Source organism: Colletotrichum destructivum, chromosome 1 (genome assembly GCF_034447905.1).
Source record: "Colletotrichum destructivum chromosome 1, complete sequence".
Taxonomy (NCBI): domain Eukaryota; kingdom Fungi; phylum Ascomycota; class Sordariomycetes; order Glomerellales; family Glomerellaceae; genus Colletotrichum; species Colletotrichum destructivum.
The window spans coordinates 932,305-947,438 of record NC_085896.1 but is presented as its reverse complement, the minus strand read 5'-3'; the positions used below and the strand labels follow the sequence as shown (position 1 = coordinate 947,438).

At 58.6% G+C, this 15,134-nt stretch overlaps 5 protein-coding genes across 5 annotated transcripts; 3 read left to right on the top strand and 2 right to left on the bottom strand.

Annotated features, from left to right (window-relative positions):
• Positions 1-369: 369 nt before the first annotated feature.
• Positions 370-3,459, top strand: CDEST_00285 (Putative short-chain dehydrogenase/reductase SDR, NAD(P)-binding domain superfamily). Its single transcript, XM_062916444.1, has one exon. The coding sequence runs from the start codon at positions 536-538 to the stop codon at positions 3,233-3,235; it is 2,700 nt and encodes an 899-aa protein (XP_062772495.1). The 5' UTR covers positions 370-535; the 3' UTR covers positions 3,236-3,459.
• A 748-nt stretch (positions 3,460-4,207) lies between these two features.
• On the top strand, positions 4,208-6,744 carry CDEST_00284 (Putative amino acid permease/ SLC12A domain-containing protein). The gene is made up of 3 exons (XM_062916443.1): positions 4,208-6,127; positions 6,201-6,312; positions 6,420-6,744. Exons 1-3 carry the CDS (start codon positions 4,720-4,722, stop codon positions 6,595-6,597), a joined length of 1,698 nt encoding a protein of 565 aa, XP_062772494.1. The 5' UTR covers positions 4,208-4,719; the 3' UTR covers positions 6,598-6,744.
• An 879-nt stretch (positions 6,745-7,623) lies between these two features.
• On the top strand, positions 7,624-10,389 carry CDEST_00283 (Putative major facilitator, sugar transporter, major facilitator superfamily). The gene is made up of 11 exons (XM_062916442.1): positions 7,624-8,014; positions 8,118-8,275; positions 8,329-8,433; positions 8,507-8,866; positions 8,960-9,148; positions 9,211-9,297; positions 9,361-9,479; positions 9,543-9,646; positions 9,708-9,809; positions 9,870-10,034; positions 10,112-10,389. Exons 1-11 carry the CDS (start codon positions 7,818-7,820, stop codon positions 10,212-10,214), a joined length of 1,689 nt encoding a protein of 562 aa, XP_062772493.1. The 5' UTR covers positions 7,624-7,817; the 3' UTR covers positions 10,215-10,389.
• Positions 10,390-10,865: 476 nt separating this feature from the next.
• Positions 10,866-11,961, bottom strand: CDEST_00282 (Putative aldolase-type TIM barrel; the record flags this gene model as incomplete). Its single annotated transcript, XM_062916441.1, has 2 exons — positions 11,747-11,961; positions 10,866-11,683 (listed from the first exon to the last, which is right to left on the bottom strand). Exons 1-2 carry the CDS (start codon positions 11,883-11,885, stop codon positions 10,866-10,868), a joined length of 957 nt encoding a protein of 318 aa, XP_062772492.1. The 5' UTR covers positions 11,886-11,961.
• Positions 11,962-11,998: 37 nt separating this feature from the next.
• CDEST_00281 (Putative zn(2)Cys(6) fungal-type DNA-binding domain, fungal transcription factor) lies at positions 11,999-15,089 on the bottom strand. The gene is made up of 3 exons (XM_062916440.1): positions 14,779-15,089; positions 14,264-14,591; positions 11,999-14,214 (listed from the first exon to the last, which is right to left on the bottom strand). Exons 1-3 carry the CDS (start codon positions 14,868-14,870, stop codon positions 12,784-12,786), a joined length of 1,851 nt encoding a protein of 616 aa, XP_062772491.1. The 5' UTR covers positions 14,871-15,089; the 3' UTR covers positions 11,999-12,783.
• Between the last annotated feature and the right edge of the window lie 45 nt (positions 15,090-15,134).

Below are 15,134 nucleotides of genomic sequence, written 5' to 3'. Positions count from 1 at the left end.
CGCCACTCACTCGTCTGGGGATAAGGATGGTGTGGGAGTTGCCTGGGAACCCAAAAGATGAGGTGGTATGATCGGCATCGCGACAGCCTGTCGCTGGGGAGACTTGCGTTCACAGTCCCTGGCGCACCCACCCACTTGCATCCGGGTACCCCTGAACTGGAGTTATGTTCCAGCTGCCTTTATCCCCCGTCTTTCTCATGTTTGGCATCTTCTGTGAGCAACGCTCTCACTCACACATGCTGGAACCCGAACACAAAGTCGACCGTCAGCCGACCGAACCCACCAATTTAGGCAGCAAAGTCACCTCATGCAATTGTGGATAAGGCTACGAGTTGGCATGCAGCCAGCTAGCTTTCCACGCCCTTTTGACAACCATCGGGCTGAGTCACCGTCTGGTCGCTCCTTGGTCTTTCTTGGAATGCGAATACTTATGGCATTGTATTCTTGATTGATTCTTCATGCTTTCTGCTTCTATCGTCAACACACTACACTGCGTCAAGACACACTGGCATCCCGGCCACAACACCATTTTGCGATGGAGTCATCCGTGTCTATACCCCCTCGCCGCATCATTCGAATCGCTTCCGGGCTCGCCAGCACACCGGTCGAGCTCATCGAGCCAATCCTCGCCGACTTGCCCCTGCACCGGGTGCTGGATCTGCTCGCAACAAGGTACGGCCACAGGGAGCGGCCCTATCCGAGTTATCAGAATGGGACATCACTCGGCGCGGCGATCCGCGGCAGCGTGGCCTGGCCGATGCTGCGCCAAGAAGATCTTTCTCGACTCAGGTCCCTGTGGATTGCGTTCAACCAGCTGTCGCTGCTGTCGGAGGGCCGGTTCCTGGCGTCGAGCGTCTACAAGCCGGCGTACACCGACAAGCTGTGCGCCAACTTCAACATGACCGGAAAGCAGCTCCAGCAGAAACTCGAGGAGGATCTGAAGACGGCCTTCTTCGACCGGGTCGTCATCCAGAGACGGTTCAAGGGCAAAGGCACTACTCTGAAGGCCTTATCCAAGTACCTACCAGCGACGGCCAAAGAACTACCGAGCTTTTGCCACACGAAGACGGTGTCAGTCCGTTCCATGGCGGCCAAGTGGACGGTGGATGATTGCATAGGCATCCTCCCCCATCTTCTCGAGGCCCAGCGTCGCTTGGACGAGGAAAAAGCGACCGAGCTAAGATATCTGGCTGACATCTACGAGCGTTACCCTACGTACCTGAAGACGGCCGGAGCACCGCAGAGCCCAAGGCAAAACCTCCAGCACATACCGCAGCAACTCAAATACTACGCTCGCCGGCCTGGCCAGCCGAAGTACACCTTCCGCTACGCCCACTCGATACTGGTGCCGTACGACTGGTGCTTCCGGCTCTTCGACGCCGTGGCCGGCCAGGCGCAGCACAAGGACGTCGACCACGTCGTGGACTGGCAGAAGGCCACTGACGGCATGAGGGGACTCTTCGCACCCGAGACGAACAGGCCGCTGCACCGGCTGACGTCCTCGAGGAGGCAGGTGATTCGCAGACAGGACGACATCGCGCCGACCCCGGCTGAAGAGCTGTGCTGGCTCGAGTCATTCATGTGCGCCATCCGCTGGATCGAGACCGAGTTCCCCGCCTTAGCTGCGGACTTGAAAGCCTCCTCCACTGTCCCCGAGACGCCCCTGGCGAGCGTCCTCCTGGAGCCGGCCGACTTTGACGAATTCATCCACAACGCGAGGGCGGAGGACGTGGCCACGCAGCTCCGGGCCGACTTCGAGGTGTCAAAACAGGAGGGAGCGCCGCAGCTGCCCAGCCTCGTGGCGCTCTACATGCCTCCCTTCTCGTCGCCTCGTGCCCGCAAGATCGCACGCCACATTTGGCCTGGGGTAAGAAGAAACTTCGGGGTTCAGGAGCTGCTCTACGACCAGATGATCAAGGCCATCAAGACGACACTCGCCCAGGGGCCCAGGACGGATGCCCACGACGACGGCCAAGACGAGGTCCAGCAGCACATGCCGACGCTGCACACAACGGCCGCCGACCGCAAGCGGACGTGCTACATCTGCCACATGGTCCTCGACACGCCGCACAAGACGCTGCCGTCCATGTGCGGCGCCTGCGGGGACTTCAACCTCGCCGAGCGGGCGCTCTCCCTCCCCGAGAACCTGTCGCTACACGGCAAGACGGCGCTGGTGACGGGCGGGCGGACGAACCTGGGGTTCCACACGGCGCTGCGGCTGCTGCGCTGCGGCGCCTTCGTCATCGCGTCGTCGCGGTACCCGGAGGACGCGCTGTCGCGGTACCGGGCCGAGTTCGGCTTCGACGCATGGGCGGACCGCCTGAGGATCGTCGGCGCGGACTTCCGGACGGCGCGGGACGCCTTCGCGCTGGTCGAGGCGACGAGGGGGATCCTGGCGCGGGAAGGGCGGACGCTGGATATCCTGATCAACAACGCGGCGCAGACGCTGACGGACCCGGTCGAGAGGGAGAAAGAGGCCATCGCGAGGGAGCAGATGCTGCTGCTGCTGCCGCCGCGGGAGGCGCCGGGGAACGGAGGAGGTCCCGGCGAGCGAGTGGTGGTGCGGCAGGGCTACGCGGCCCGGGTCCGCGGGGGCGCGACGGGCGTTGTTCGCGGAGTGGATGGCGGCGACGCTGGACGTCTCACCGCAGACTCCTCGCCCGATGGTGAACCGCCTTCTCTCGATGCTCCGATGTCCAACTTGCAGGTGTCCTCGCCACCGGCGCCGTCGCCCTCGTCCTGGGTGCAGTCGCTCTCCGACATCCCCTACGAGGACGTCATCACCGCCCACAGCGTCAACACCTTCGTGCCGCTCATCCTCGTGCGGGAGCTGCTGCCGCTGATGCGGCAGGGCGGCGGCGGCCCCGGCGGGCACATCGTCAACGTGTCGTCGCGCGAGGGCCTCTTTGAGCGGCGGCGGGACGGGGCGGCCAAGAACGGGAAGCACGTGCACACCAACATGTCCAAGGCCGGGCTCAACATGATCACGGAGACGGAGGCGGCGGGGGCGTGGAGGCGGGGGCGGGTGGCGATGAACACGGTGGACCCCGGGTACATGAGCGCGGCGCCCGAGATGGAGGCCTCGCACGGCGGCGAGCGGCCGATCGGGTGGGAGGACGGCGCGGGCCGGGTGCTGTGGCCGATCGCCAAGGCCGAGCGGGGCGAGGTCGTCTGGGGCCGGTTCCTGAAGCATTACGGCGCCGTGCGTGTTGATACGCATCGAGGGCGTGGCTGAGGAGGAGGTTGGTGATGGAAGAACAAAGGTGTGTGAGAGAGAGAGAGAGAGAGCGCAATGTGAAGCGTCTAGTCAGCCTTAACCCCCTTCCCCACCGAATTGTATGGTAATCTGGTGATGGTTAAGAGGGACCATGGTCAGCGTTGAAACGGGCAATAGCCGGAATGGATTCATGAGGTTGGAAAGTCGGGGTAGTAGACGATAAAAATATCAATAGCAACCTCGCAATACGTTCTTGAGTCTGTTGTCGACGAGCCGGGCGTAACGCTGGGTTGGGGCATTGCTGTTGAGTTGCGACTGATGAAAGCATCCCATGAGTGAACTTGACCACTCACTGGCTGGGAAGAAATCCCGTGTGAAGAATCACTGAGCACTCAGTACAAGATGCCTGCTGAGTAAAAAAAGTACAGACGCCATACCGAAACAGGGGTTGGTAGGGGACTCTCTCTCTCTATCCGGCTAAACGGCATGCAAGTAAGACAACATCCTGGCCTTCAAGATTTGCCCTTCAACCTCGATTGCGAACGAGGTTCCAGCCGAGTGAATTGTAGATAGGGAAAACAGCATCAAACATGCACAGTGGAATAAACCAAAAAGAAGACTAAGATGAAGAAAAAAAACACCTCCCCCAAGCCTCCGTCGCGCGAGTCAGTCATCCAAACGACACGGGCATAAGAGCCTCGGTTTCAGATAATGATAAAGTAGTAGCAACCTTGCAGTTGTTTGTATGTAATCCAGCACCACCACCGCAATGGTACAGAGTACATACAGAGAGCTACAGAGGCCCAACAGACAGCAGGGTCTCTTCAGACCAACAGTAACGCGCTCGCAGTCGAGGTGGACCGGACCCCGCTTGGCGCAATGGCACCATCAAATGAGAAATCTCACCTTTCCCGATGGAGTTCGCGATACGATAAGACGAAGACGGAATTTTTCTTCGTCTTCTCTTCTTTTTCATCCTCCTACCGCCCTCGTGCTGTCGACCCTCGATTCTCTGTACGGACCGCTTCTCCTCCGCGGGTCCAGAGTCGCTCTTGTAAACGGGATTTGACGTGCCAGAGAAAGGTATCTATCTACCGTGGTTGTTCGGTCGTTGAGCTGAAAGAGGGTCCAAGTCAAAGTCAGAGTCAGGCCTCCGGTTCCGGGTGTGAATTGTCTTCATCGTCCCATCAGCCGTCCACAAAACCGGTCAGATTATTACATAATATTGTCTCCCGCGGCGCGCGCACGACTGAACACGGTTCGGTCTGGGATCTTATCGCGGGTCCAGCTCCCGCTCTCACTCTCACTCTCACTCTCACTCTCACTCTCGCTCTCTCTCTCTCTCACCTTCTCACTCCCACCCTTCTCACCTCTCACACCGCGAGCCCGGACAGACCCTCGGTGAAGAGTGAAAAGGGACGGACTGACAGCTCGCCAAGCCTTTAGGAGTAAAGTGGGAAAAAACCAAAAAGCGGGACGGACCACAGGGAAACAAAAAAACGATGAGCACCGAGACCATCTCTTTCCCCGGCGCCAAGTCGCCCGGCATCACCAATGTCACCCGCCACGCCTGGATCACCTCGGACGACGTCGAGGCCGCCGAGTCGTCCCGGCGCGGGCCCTTTGAGCCGCACGACGACCACGACGGCGACTTCGTCACCACCACCGAGGACCGCGACCTGAAGCGCGGCCTCGAGCAGCGCCACCTGTCCATGCTGGGTATCGCCGGCGCCATCGGCACCGGCCTCTTCCTCGGCCTCGGCGGCGCCATCCAGACCGGCGGTCCCCTTGGCGCCCTGCTCGGCTACGCCACCGTCGGCCTCATCGTCTGCTCCGTCCAGTTCGCCCTCGGCGAGGTCTCGGCCCTGCTGCCCGTCACCGGCTCCTTCGTCCGCCACGCCGAGTTCCTCGTCGACCCGGCCTGGGGCTTCGCCATCGGCTGGAACCTCGTCTACGGCAACATCCTCTCCATCCCCTCCGAGATCACCGCCATCTGCGTCCTCTTCGAGTTCTGGACCGACCTGAACCCCTCCGTCTTCATCGTCGTCTTCATCGTCCTGACCTTCGTCGTCGGCATTGCCTTCATCCGCGTCTTCGGCGAGGTCGAGTTCTTCTTCGCCTTGCTCAAGATCCTGCTCGTCGTCTTCCTCATCATCCTCGGCCTCGTCATCGACCTCGGCGGCGTCCCCGGCACCCCGCGCATCGGCTTCCGCTACTGGCAGAGCCCCGGCCCCTTTGTCGAGCACATCGCCACCGGCGACTGGGGCAAGTTCCTCGGCTACTGGGGCGTCATGACGAGCGCCGTCTTCTCCTTCGCCGGTGTCGAGTCCCTCGCCATGGCCGCCGCCGAGACCCAGAACCCGCGCCGCGCCATCCCCCGCGCCTGCAAGCGCGTCTTCGCCCGCATCGTCCTCTTCTACATGCTCGCCGTCCTCGTCGTCGGCATGCTCGTCGCCAGCAACGACCCGCGCCTCGACGACGCCTACGGCACCGCCGCCCAGAGCCCCTTCGTCATCGCCGCCTCCGCCGCCGGCATCCCCGCCATCCCCAGCGTCGTCAACGCCGTCGTCATCACCTCGGCCTGGTCCGCCTCCAACCAGAGCCTGCTCGCCGGCACCCGTGTGCTGTTCGGCCTCGCCCTCAAGGGCCAGGCCCCCAAGATCTTCCTCCGCACCACCGCCTGGGGCACCCCCTACGTCTGCGTCCTGCTCTTCACCTGCTTCATGCTCCTCAGCTTCATGAGCCTGTCCAACGGCGCGCTGACCGTCTTCTGGTGGCTCGTCGACCTGACCGCCGCCGGCGTGCTGGTGTCGTGGTCCGCCATCCTGTTCAACCACATCCGCCTTAAGAAGGCTATGAAGAAGCAGGGAATCGACTTTGCCAGGCTGCCCTGGAACAACTCGTGGACCTGTAAGCAATGGCCTATGGCCCTACATGTCTGAGAAATATTTAGCTAACCAAGAGGGGGGTTGGGGATCTGTAGTCTACAGCTCACACGCCGCGCTGTTTATGTGTATCTTGATCCTGTTCACCAGCGGTTTCGAGGTTTTCACCAAGGGCAACTGGAGCGCCAGCGGCTTCGTCTCGTCCTACTTGTGAGTGCTTGTCCTTTTTTCTTTCTTTTTTTTCTCTTTCACCCCCTCTTTTGCTCGTGCAGGGTGCTGCAAAGCTGGTAGCCGCCATAATGCTAACTGACGTGCAGGGATATCCCGCTCGTCACGCTGGCGTTCCTCATCTGGAAGTTCGTCAAGAAGACCAAGGCCGTCTCGCTGGACAACATCCCGCTGCACGATGCTATTGAGCAGGCTGATGCGTATCCCGAGGAGCCAGAAGTCAAGAAGACTGGCCCAATTCGCTTCGTCAGCTGGCTCTGGGAGTGATTCTCCACCCCGTACTCAGCCTCAGTCATAACCTAATAACGATCCCAATCTTGACGTTGGGAACCATTAATGATGTAAACATATTTTCAACACATACACTGTATATATTATTTACCTAGACACCCGGGAAGTAGATCGGGCGCAAACAAAGACGGTTCAACACTGGTTTTTGCTGTTCGTTATGAGGAAGCCAGATACAGGTATCCGATCATGTGTCTCGTTTGCCTAATCACTCCGGTAATCCAGCAACGAGTTGACGCTTGTCTTGTGGGATGTGCTGAACGTCGAACGTCCTTTATTCAGTAGTGTGGTTGAAGATGGGGTCCGGTGTCCTGAGTCACCAAAGTCAAAGTCGTGTAGAAGACTCTCCGAGCTGACGACGCCAACTGAGGCCAGTGACCGCGGAAACGTACACCATCCGACGGACATGGCGCTCGGGGAACCTGAGTTGGCATTCTTTGGCTCTTCTAATGTCGCTTTGACTGTTCGAGAGATCACCGTCATGCTCCTCGGGCCCGGAAACTTGGTTCTTCATCAACGCTCATCGGATTCCCACGTGTGGTGTGGAGACGATCCTCGGTACCCTGCGTCGGGTCGCATCTCGGCTCGCGTGTCGGAAGCCATGGCGCGCCGCACACCCCCATGAGATCACTGTCGGTTCAACCCAGTACCCAATGTAATGGGGCCAGCAAAGGAACGGCTCACGATCGAACGCCAGGTAATCACTCAGCCTGTCATCGAAAAGGATTTTTCATGTCTTACCAGCTGATGGGGTTCTGAGGAGACTCGGGCAGTGAACACCAGTCGACACTTGACAAGCGTTTACCTGAAAGACGAAATTTCCTCCCCCCCGACTTACTACCTAGCGTGAAGAAACGGATCCACTTGCTCGGGTGACAAACCCGTCCTTGACATCGACCACGGACGACTTCCGACGAGAGAACCCGGGTTCTGTTGGTCAAGACCCCGGGAGCGCGAGTCAAACTAGCAGGCATTCCCCCATCTGATCATACGGCTCCCCCCCCCCTCCTTTGTGGCCTTTACAGACACGCGCAGTGACGAGTGAGCCAAACTCCAAAAACCCTCCATGTTTGCTCCACTGTGTACCCCGTGGGGATGTGCCATCCGACGTGGTGGCTAAGGGTAGAGCAAGATAAATACTCTTTGCCAGCCGGAGCCCCGTACAAACGTGTGACTGTGTAGCTTGTGTTTGTGTATGTATGTGCGTGCTCAACAACCCTCAACCCTCTATCGACAACCAGCGTCGACGACCGCTCCGCAGCTCAGCAAGTTCAGACAACCACAGCATCGCAGTCATGGGTGGCTTCAAGGCCGTCGAGGATCGGCCGACGCCGAAGGAGGTGTACAACTGGAAGCTCTACACCGAAGCCGCCATCATCGCAACCGGCTCGTTCCTGTGAGTCTTGGAAACCTTGGTTTTTTTTTTTCTTGAAACGAGAGACGACAACCGAAAGACGCGGCAAAGTGTTGACTCGTGTTTCTGTTTTGTTTGTTGGCAGCTTCGGATACGACTCGGCGTTCATCGGGACGACCATCGCCCGCAACAGCTTCAAGAGGGACTTTGGCATCAACGCCGAGAACTCGAACAACATCTCGAGCAACATCACATCGGCCTTCCAGGCGGGCGCCCTGGGCGGCGCGGTGCTTTGCTTCTTCAGTATGGACTCGTCGACACTGGGCTGGGGAACAGAAACACTGACTGCGCACCAGTCACCGAACGCCTGGGCAGGAAAAGGACCCTGCAGGCCAACGTTGTCATCTTTCTCGTCGGCGCCATCCTGATGACTGTCGCAACCGATCAACTCTCCTTCATCTGTAAGCCAGCACCCCTTTTCTTCACGGAGTCTGCAGAGCCAGGGACCGACGGGACTAACCAGTGACACGTAAGATGCTGGACGCGCCCTTACCGGAGTCGGATGCGGCGGCATCACGGCCACGGTCCCCTCGTACATCGGCGAGCTCTCCATACCCTCGATCCGCGGCATCCTGACCGGCCTCTTCGAGGTCGCCTACCAGGTCGGCTCCGTCATCGGCTTCTGGATCAACTACGGCATCACCCAGACCATCGACCCGAACCTGCCCGTCAGCTGGCGGATCCCGATGGCCTTCCAGCTCGCGCCCGCCGGCATCCTCTTCGCCGGCTGCTTCTTCATCCACGAGAGCCCCCTGTGGCTGCTGCGCAAGAACATGACCGAGAGGGCGCATAAGGTCCTCGAAGGTCTCCGGGGCCTGCCCATCGACCATAAATGTTAGTCCTGTTGTTTTCTCTATCCCTTCCTCTCCTTCTCTCGCCTTCCGCAACCGTGGTTGTTGCAGCGGATCCTAACCAAAAGATGTCTAGACATGCAAGAGGAGCTCGACATGTTCCAGAAGAAGATTGACGAGGAGCGGGCCGTCTCCGCGCAGTACGGAAACGGGCAGTGGGCGTACCTGCGCGGCGTCGCCAACATGCTGTGCCGCAAGGGCATGTGGAACCGCCTGGTCCTCGTATTCTGCGCCTTTGCCCTCAACAACCTCTCCGGCGCTGCCGGTACGTCGCCCCGAACCCTGTCCCGCATAGAGATGTCTCGGTGCACTAACATGTCTCCGTAGCCATCAACTACTACTCGCCGACGCTCTTCAAATCGATCGGCATCACGGATGTCTCCCTCTACACCGGAATCTACGGCTTGATCAAAGGTGAGTGACATGACACGTGTGCGTGCGAAGAGTTTTTTTTTATCTTACTGACTGGGACTCCAGCCATTGCGTCCATCATTTACTTCATCTTCCTGATCGACCTTCTTGGACGACGCTGGCCTGCAATCCTGTCATCTTTCATCTGCTCGCTATGCCTCTTTGTGGTGGGTGCGTACGTAAAGGTAAAGAAGAAGCTACCAACCCAAGTAAAAAACGATGAATGCGCATAATAACGTTGTCTGTAGATCGGGCACCCCGCCGACATCATCGCCGCTGGCAAAGAACTGTCCGCCTCGACTGCAGCTGGCGGCAGAGCGGCCACCGGCATGATTATGATCTATTCCATCTGGTATGTTCTGCGATGCATTCTCTGTCTAGGTTGCTTTTGAGTTTCTAACCATCCCCCTTAGCTGGTCCTTCGGCCTGAACGGTATCCCGTGGATCGTCAGTGCCGAGATATTCCCCGGTGCGCTCCGCAACTTCACCGGGACCTATGCGGCTCTCGTCGTCTGGTTAGTTGAGCCTTGTTATGCCCGCTTCTACAAGTTCATATAAACTGACAAACGTTTCAGGGCCACCCAATTCGCCATCACCAAGGCCATGCCGTATATCTTCAGCTCCTTCGGCTACGGTACCTGGTTCTTCTTCGCCGCATGGATGATCATCGCGACCCTCTGGGCCTTCTTCTTCTTGCCCGAGACCAAGGGTCTCACCATGGACCAGATGGATGTTATTTTGTACGTTGTTTTGCCCCTAATCCCTCCATTCTTTTCGTATTACGGAACCCTAACTTTTCTTCTTTTTTTCTTTTCAGTGGCTACGCTCAAGATGCGCGCCCGGAGCCCTCTACCAAGTTTGTCGAGACGGCGTTCGATGACAACAAGGCCAAGTCAAGCGAGCATACAGAGGATGTCTAAGGCAACCATGTCGAATTGGACATTTGGGAGAGTGTATGAACAGGAGTTCCGTCACTTGGGGGTAATTATTGGACTGTATCCCCGGCCGTCAAAGACTTGGCAGTGACCAGAATAGCGTAGACTAGGAGCATTAAAAGCCATCCACAATTAAACCAAGACAAAAATTGAATACCAGCTTGGTTAAGTCTACATGAACAATGACACAAAGGCTTCAAGGAAGTGATTGTGGCGTTTTACTCCCTATGGGACATGTACATATCATAGACGGCCACAGAGGGTGGTGATTGACGAAGATGAACTCAGGGACTCTTGGCCCCTATCTTCAAAGAAACTCTGAGGACTCGGCTCAGGGAGGAAGTTAAATAACTCTGGCTGTTACCAATGTTCATTTAAAAGCAAAAATAATCGGTTGACATGGCTAGAATGCTTCAGAAGCCCTTTTTGCTTCAACAAGCGAAAGTTGAAGCTAGAGAAGCATCCACCGCTTATGATTCTCACTCTACCGAAACGACTAGGTACAGTCATTATAGCTTCTATTCAATCGGCCATTTTCGAACTACTGCTGAATGTTTTAATGTCCAATAACGCCGGTACATGCCATCAGATGCTTCCAACCCTTCATTCCAAGACGTACATCCCTAGTCCCTACAACTAAGCACGTTGGCTCAGCTTAGCCTCTTCCTCGGCCAAAGGCGCCACCAGATCCGAGATCCAAGCCTGCTTCTTCTCGTCGGTGTACTGGGGGTAGGGACGCCTGCAGTGGCAGCTGGTGAGGGGGTAGCCGTGCGACTTGGCGACAACCCACTTGGTGCCGTTGATGCCCCCCTTGCCGAACGCCCACTCCATCTGCGCCAGCTTGAGCTGGGCGGCCGAGGCCTCCTGCAGCCTGCCGGCGTTGTACAGGTCGAAGATCTCGACGCAGTAGCGGGGGTACAGGTTGGCGACGCCCGTGATGGTGCCGTTGCTGCCGACGGACAGGGCGGGCACGAGCCAGTCGCTCTGGCCGGCGAGGGCGAAGAACTCGGACGGGTCGAACTCGGCGCGGACGCGGGCCACCTTGGCGATGCCGCCGCAGGTCAGCTTGACGCCGACGATGTTGGGGTGCCGGCCGAGGCGGGAGAGCATGTCCGAGTTGACGTCGAGGCCGGCGGCGACGCCGGGGAAGTTGTAGATGATGACGGGGACGGGGCTGGCGTCGGCGAGCTCCTCGAAGAAGCCGACGATGGCGTCCTCGTTCATGGCGAAGTGGAAGTAGCTGGGGACGAGAACGAGGGCGTAGTCGGCGCCGGCATCCTTGGCGAGCCTGGTTTCCTCGATGACGGCGCGGGTTGACTGGCCACCGCAGCCCACGGTGATGGCTAGGTCGGGCCGTCCAGCCTTGACGGCGATCTCTCTCGTGGTCTTGACGAGCTTCGTCTTCTCGTCGTTGGTCAGGGTGACGGCCTCGCCGTTGGTTCCGGCCAATACCACTGGGTCCAAGTGCGTTAGAATGAGAGTTCTTGAGGATGTCGGGAACTAAGATGGTGACCTACCGCCGTGGAGACCTGAGTTGACGAGGAACTCAATGTGCTTGGTCTGGACGTCCCAGTCGATCTCCTGGCTGGCATCGTCGCCGAACCAGGTCAGACTGGGGACGTGGATGCCGGCGGGGAAGGACTTGGTGGGAGCCATTGTGACAAGCTTGAAATGGGAGTGATGGAAGGTGGATATGAGGTTCTGGGAAATGTGGGAGGAAAGCAAACAGGAATTGGGGTATCAAGGAGTCGGGTTAGAGAGCAGGCGAGCAGGAGTGAGGAGTGACGGAACTGGGCAATACAAGTATCTGCAGAGCTCCGCGCCTCGGAGTCTTTGACCCCGCGCTGGATATCGAACCGCGGGGCTCCTCAGGGTGACATATTCCCGACAAGCCGACCCTCTCCACGGGCATGAATCCGCCCATGCAATGAGTCGGTCATCTTGTGGGGTGTCTCCAGATGTGGACAGGGTGTATGGTGCACTCTCCGCATCCCGCATCCCGCAATTCCATCATTTTCGTGGTCATCTGTTGTGAATAAGTTTGTCGTGCTCCAGTGAAAGGAGTCCGATGCGGCCCAGAGGCATGCTTCTCCCGATCGGGGTGGGCTGGTCTCACGGCCGAAAGCGGGTCTTCCGATCGGGATCCACCCGTGTCGGCTGCGCTAGTGTCGGCCCCATCGGCTCTAGCCGATGGTGCGGTTGGGCAAGTGCATTTGAAGAGTTAACAGTTGGTTTGGAAACGTGGAGAGGTTCAACGGCGCAAAAGATAAATGGTGATATGTACATTGAATTAGCTGGGTATCTCAATAGCTGTGCTGATGCTTGCTTGTTTGGTGCTGAGTGTTGCGAGATCGGTCGTCTTGTAGATTTTACCAACGTCCAGCAGTGACACTTACATACGGCCTCCAGCTGCTACTCGGTTGTCTTCCATCCATGTAGAAGTTTTGAAGAACTTTATAAGAATCTTCATGGGTGACCGTCCAAGATGACTACGGCGGCTTGGGCAAGCTGGCGTGCTCGGCGTGCCGCGCGAATGTTTCGTGCCCCGTTGGCATCAGACTATTGCGAAGCACGAGTTGAAGATGGCATGCATGACAGATCGGATGTCAACCCGGACCTTCTCGGCATCCTGCCTAGCCTGAACCTCTTCCAGCACCTGGGCCGTGATCTTGGCGTTGCCGGCAACCCGTTCCATCCGCAGGATCTGCGTCTTGATCCAGATCCTCTCTTGGGGGTCCTGCTCCTCGGAGCCCAGCATCAGAAGAGGCCAAAGCATGTTGACCGGCAGCGAGTTGTCTGCGTCCAGAGAGTCGACGAGCAGCCTGGCCAGGCGTCGGATCTGACCCAGGGCGTCGTCCGCCTCCTTCGTCAGCGGGAACGACTTGTACGCCACCCTGTGCAGGTGGACTTTGCTCGCGTGGTAGTTGGCGAGGTAGGTGCGGAAAGCGCGGGTTATGACAAAGGCGAGATGGGGGGAGACGTGAGGCTCCGTCAGCTTCCCGGCCACGGCGTAGTCCATCAGCGGCGGCCGCTGTTCGTAGAGGGTCCGTAGATCGGCGGCGATGGCGGCCCCGATGTTCATGACCTCCGTTTCGTCCTCGACCGTGCCGCGGGATCGGTGCCAAGGGTCGATCTTTGATATCCGTCCCATGAAGCTCTGCACCTTTTGAAAAAAGACGATTCCGGGTTGATACAAAACCTGGAACAAGACGTCTTCGATGTCGCCGTCAGCGAGGTCCTCTCTCGCCGAGTCGGCGACGCCTCCGTCGAAGCTTGCCGGCGATGCTTCGACCAGGAGCAGCTCGTCATCCTTGGACAAGAGCAGCCCTTGCCCGCCGGCGGAGACGGCGCGAGCGTCGAGGAGACGCATCCACTGCAGGAACTGCTTCTCGATGGCGGCGAAGCTGCTCTTCTCCCCTTGCTGGAACAGCCCATATGCCCGTTTCAGAAAGGAGTCCGCCGCCTTGATCTGTCCTCTCAGGATATCGACGTAGCTCAGAAAGAAGAGGGTCGCTAGCAGATGTTCTCGGCGGGAGCTGTGGCCTTCAGTCACGCGTGATGATTCATCGCCGCAAGCTGCCACCTCCGACACGGCCTTCTGGTAATGATCCTCGGGGCTGGCGAGCCAGGTACTCTCGCGGCGAGACAACATGAGGTTTGAGAAGGCGAGGACTGCCCACTTGACCATCTGACACGCGCCGGCCATCTCCACGACGACCTGGCGGATCGCTAGCCACTTCTTCTGTGTCTCGACCTCGGCGAGTATAGGTGGTACGACTACACGGCTGAAGTAGTCCATCAGTCGGTCATCTTCTGTCGGTACATTCAGAGCCATGACCTGCCCTGACTGACTGCCGGCATCGGGAATCGGTGATGGGTCCGGCAGGTTGTCCATGGCAGTTCGATTCGGGAAGCTGAGGTTCGGCGGACTGCTCATGAGTGGTGCCTGCCGACCTCCTAGAGGCTGGCCCCCATAGTGAGTTCGCTGTGCAATGTTAGCTCCCACTGATATGCAGCAGACCGGCACAGCATACCAAAACCTGTCCATCGAGGCTCATCTGCGGGCCTGGTTCCGGGTTCACTTGCTGCCAGGCATCGCCAGCGTCCCACATGAAGCTGGCATAGTCGAATATCTCATCGACGGCCTGCATAGGCTGGAAGACAGACGCAGCCGGCGACACGGAGGCATCGGTAGCATGGGACGGCACGGCCGGACTGTGGCCGGACCCCGGAGGGCCTGCGGCTGCCAGCATCGAGTGAGCGGCGGCGATACTGCTCTGCGGCCGCCACTTGCATTCCAGGTTTAGACGCTCGCAATGACTGCATCGGGGCCTGGACTCGTCACATTTGACCTTGCGACGTCTGTGGGTCAAAGGTCAGCATGACGATCGTCCGTTTTCCGGCTCAGACGGGGGCAGGCCTCTCGGTCTGCGGGGGGGAGGGCAGCAATCTCGTCCTCGGGAGTCGGGAGATTGCCCGACGACCTTTCATCGGCGGCGATAGACGGCCTGGGGGCCGGTACGGGTACGTGTATCTCGTAGGAACTTACTTGCAGGTCAGACATCCTTCCCTGGACCTCACCGATCGCCTCGGTGGCCGGGAGTAACTTGGCAAAGCCGACGTCCCACTAATCTCCTGCATGCTTGCGGTAACAGTGGCGTGCGGGCTCGTTGGCAGTGGGTGACATCCTCTCTCTCCCCGTCCCCTATGTGAATAAAAGACCTTCTATTTTCTTCCGGATTGCTTGTAATACGTTGGAGGGCCGCTGCTTTGCTGGTCCAGAGTATGGGATGGCCAAAGCTGGGGAAAGCCGCGCACGCGGGGGTGGGAGGAATGGCGGGTTCAACAACAACCCCCTACTCCCCCTCCCTTTTCGACTCCACGATGTGGGGAAGTCTGAGGAGG

What these genes read in the sequence shown, in the direction of transcription:
- CDEST_00285 (XM_062916444.1), top strand. Translation starts at nt 536, where the DNA reads ATGGAGTCATCCGTGTCTATACCCCCTCGCCGCATCATTCGAATCGCT.
- CDEST_00283 (XM_062916442.1), top strand. Translation starts at nt 7,818, where the DNA reads ATGTGCGTGCTCAACAACCCTCAACCCTCTATCGACAACCAGCGTCGA. An exon ending in ATCGCAACCGGCTCGTTCCT is followed by an intron (nt 8,015 to 8,117) that starts GTGAGTCTTGGA and finishes GTTTGTTGGCAG; the next exon opens with CTTCGGATACGACTCGGCGT. An exon ending in AATCTACGGCTTGATCAAAG is followed by an intron (nt 9,298 to 9,360) that starts GTGAGTGACATG and finishes CTGGGACTCCAG; the next exon opens with CCATTGCGTCCATCATTTAC.
- CDEST_00284 (XM_062916443.1), top strand. Translation starts at nt 4,720, where the DNA reads ATGAGCACCGAGACCATCTCTTTCCCCGGCGCCAAGTCGCCCGGCATC. An exon ending in CTGGAACAACTCGTGGACCT is followed by an intron (nt 6,128 to 6,200) that starts GTAAGCAATGGC and finishes GGGGATCTGTAG; the next exon opens with TCTACAGCTCACACGCCGCG. An exon ending in GGCTTCGTCTCGTCCTACTT is followed by an intron (nt 6,313 to 6,419) that starts GTGAGTGCTTGT and finishes ACTGACGTGCAG; the next exon opens with GGATATCCCGCTCGTCACGC.
- CDEST_00281 (XM_062916440.1), bottom strand. Translation starts at nt 14,870, where the DNA reads ATGCAGGAGATTAGTGGGACGTCGGCTTTGCCAAGTTACTCCCGGCCA. An exon ending in GAAGGATGTCTGACCTGCAA is followed by an intron (nt 14,592 to 14,778) that starts GTAAGTTCCTAC and finishes TTTGACCCACAG; the next exon opens with ACGTCGCAAGGTCAAATGTG. An exon ending in GCCTCGATGGACAGGTTTTG is followed by an intron (nt 14,215 to 14,263) that starts GTATGCTGTGCC and finishes AACATTGCACAG; the next exon opens with CGAACTCACTATGGGGGCCA.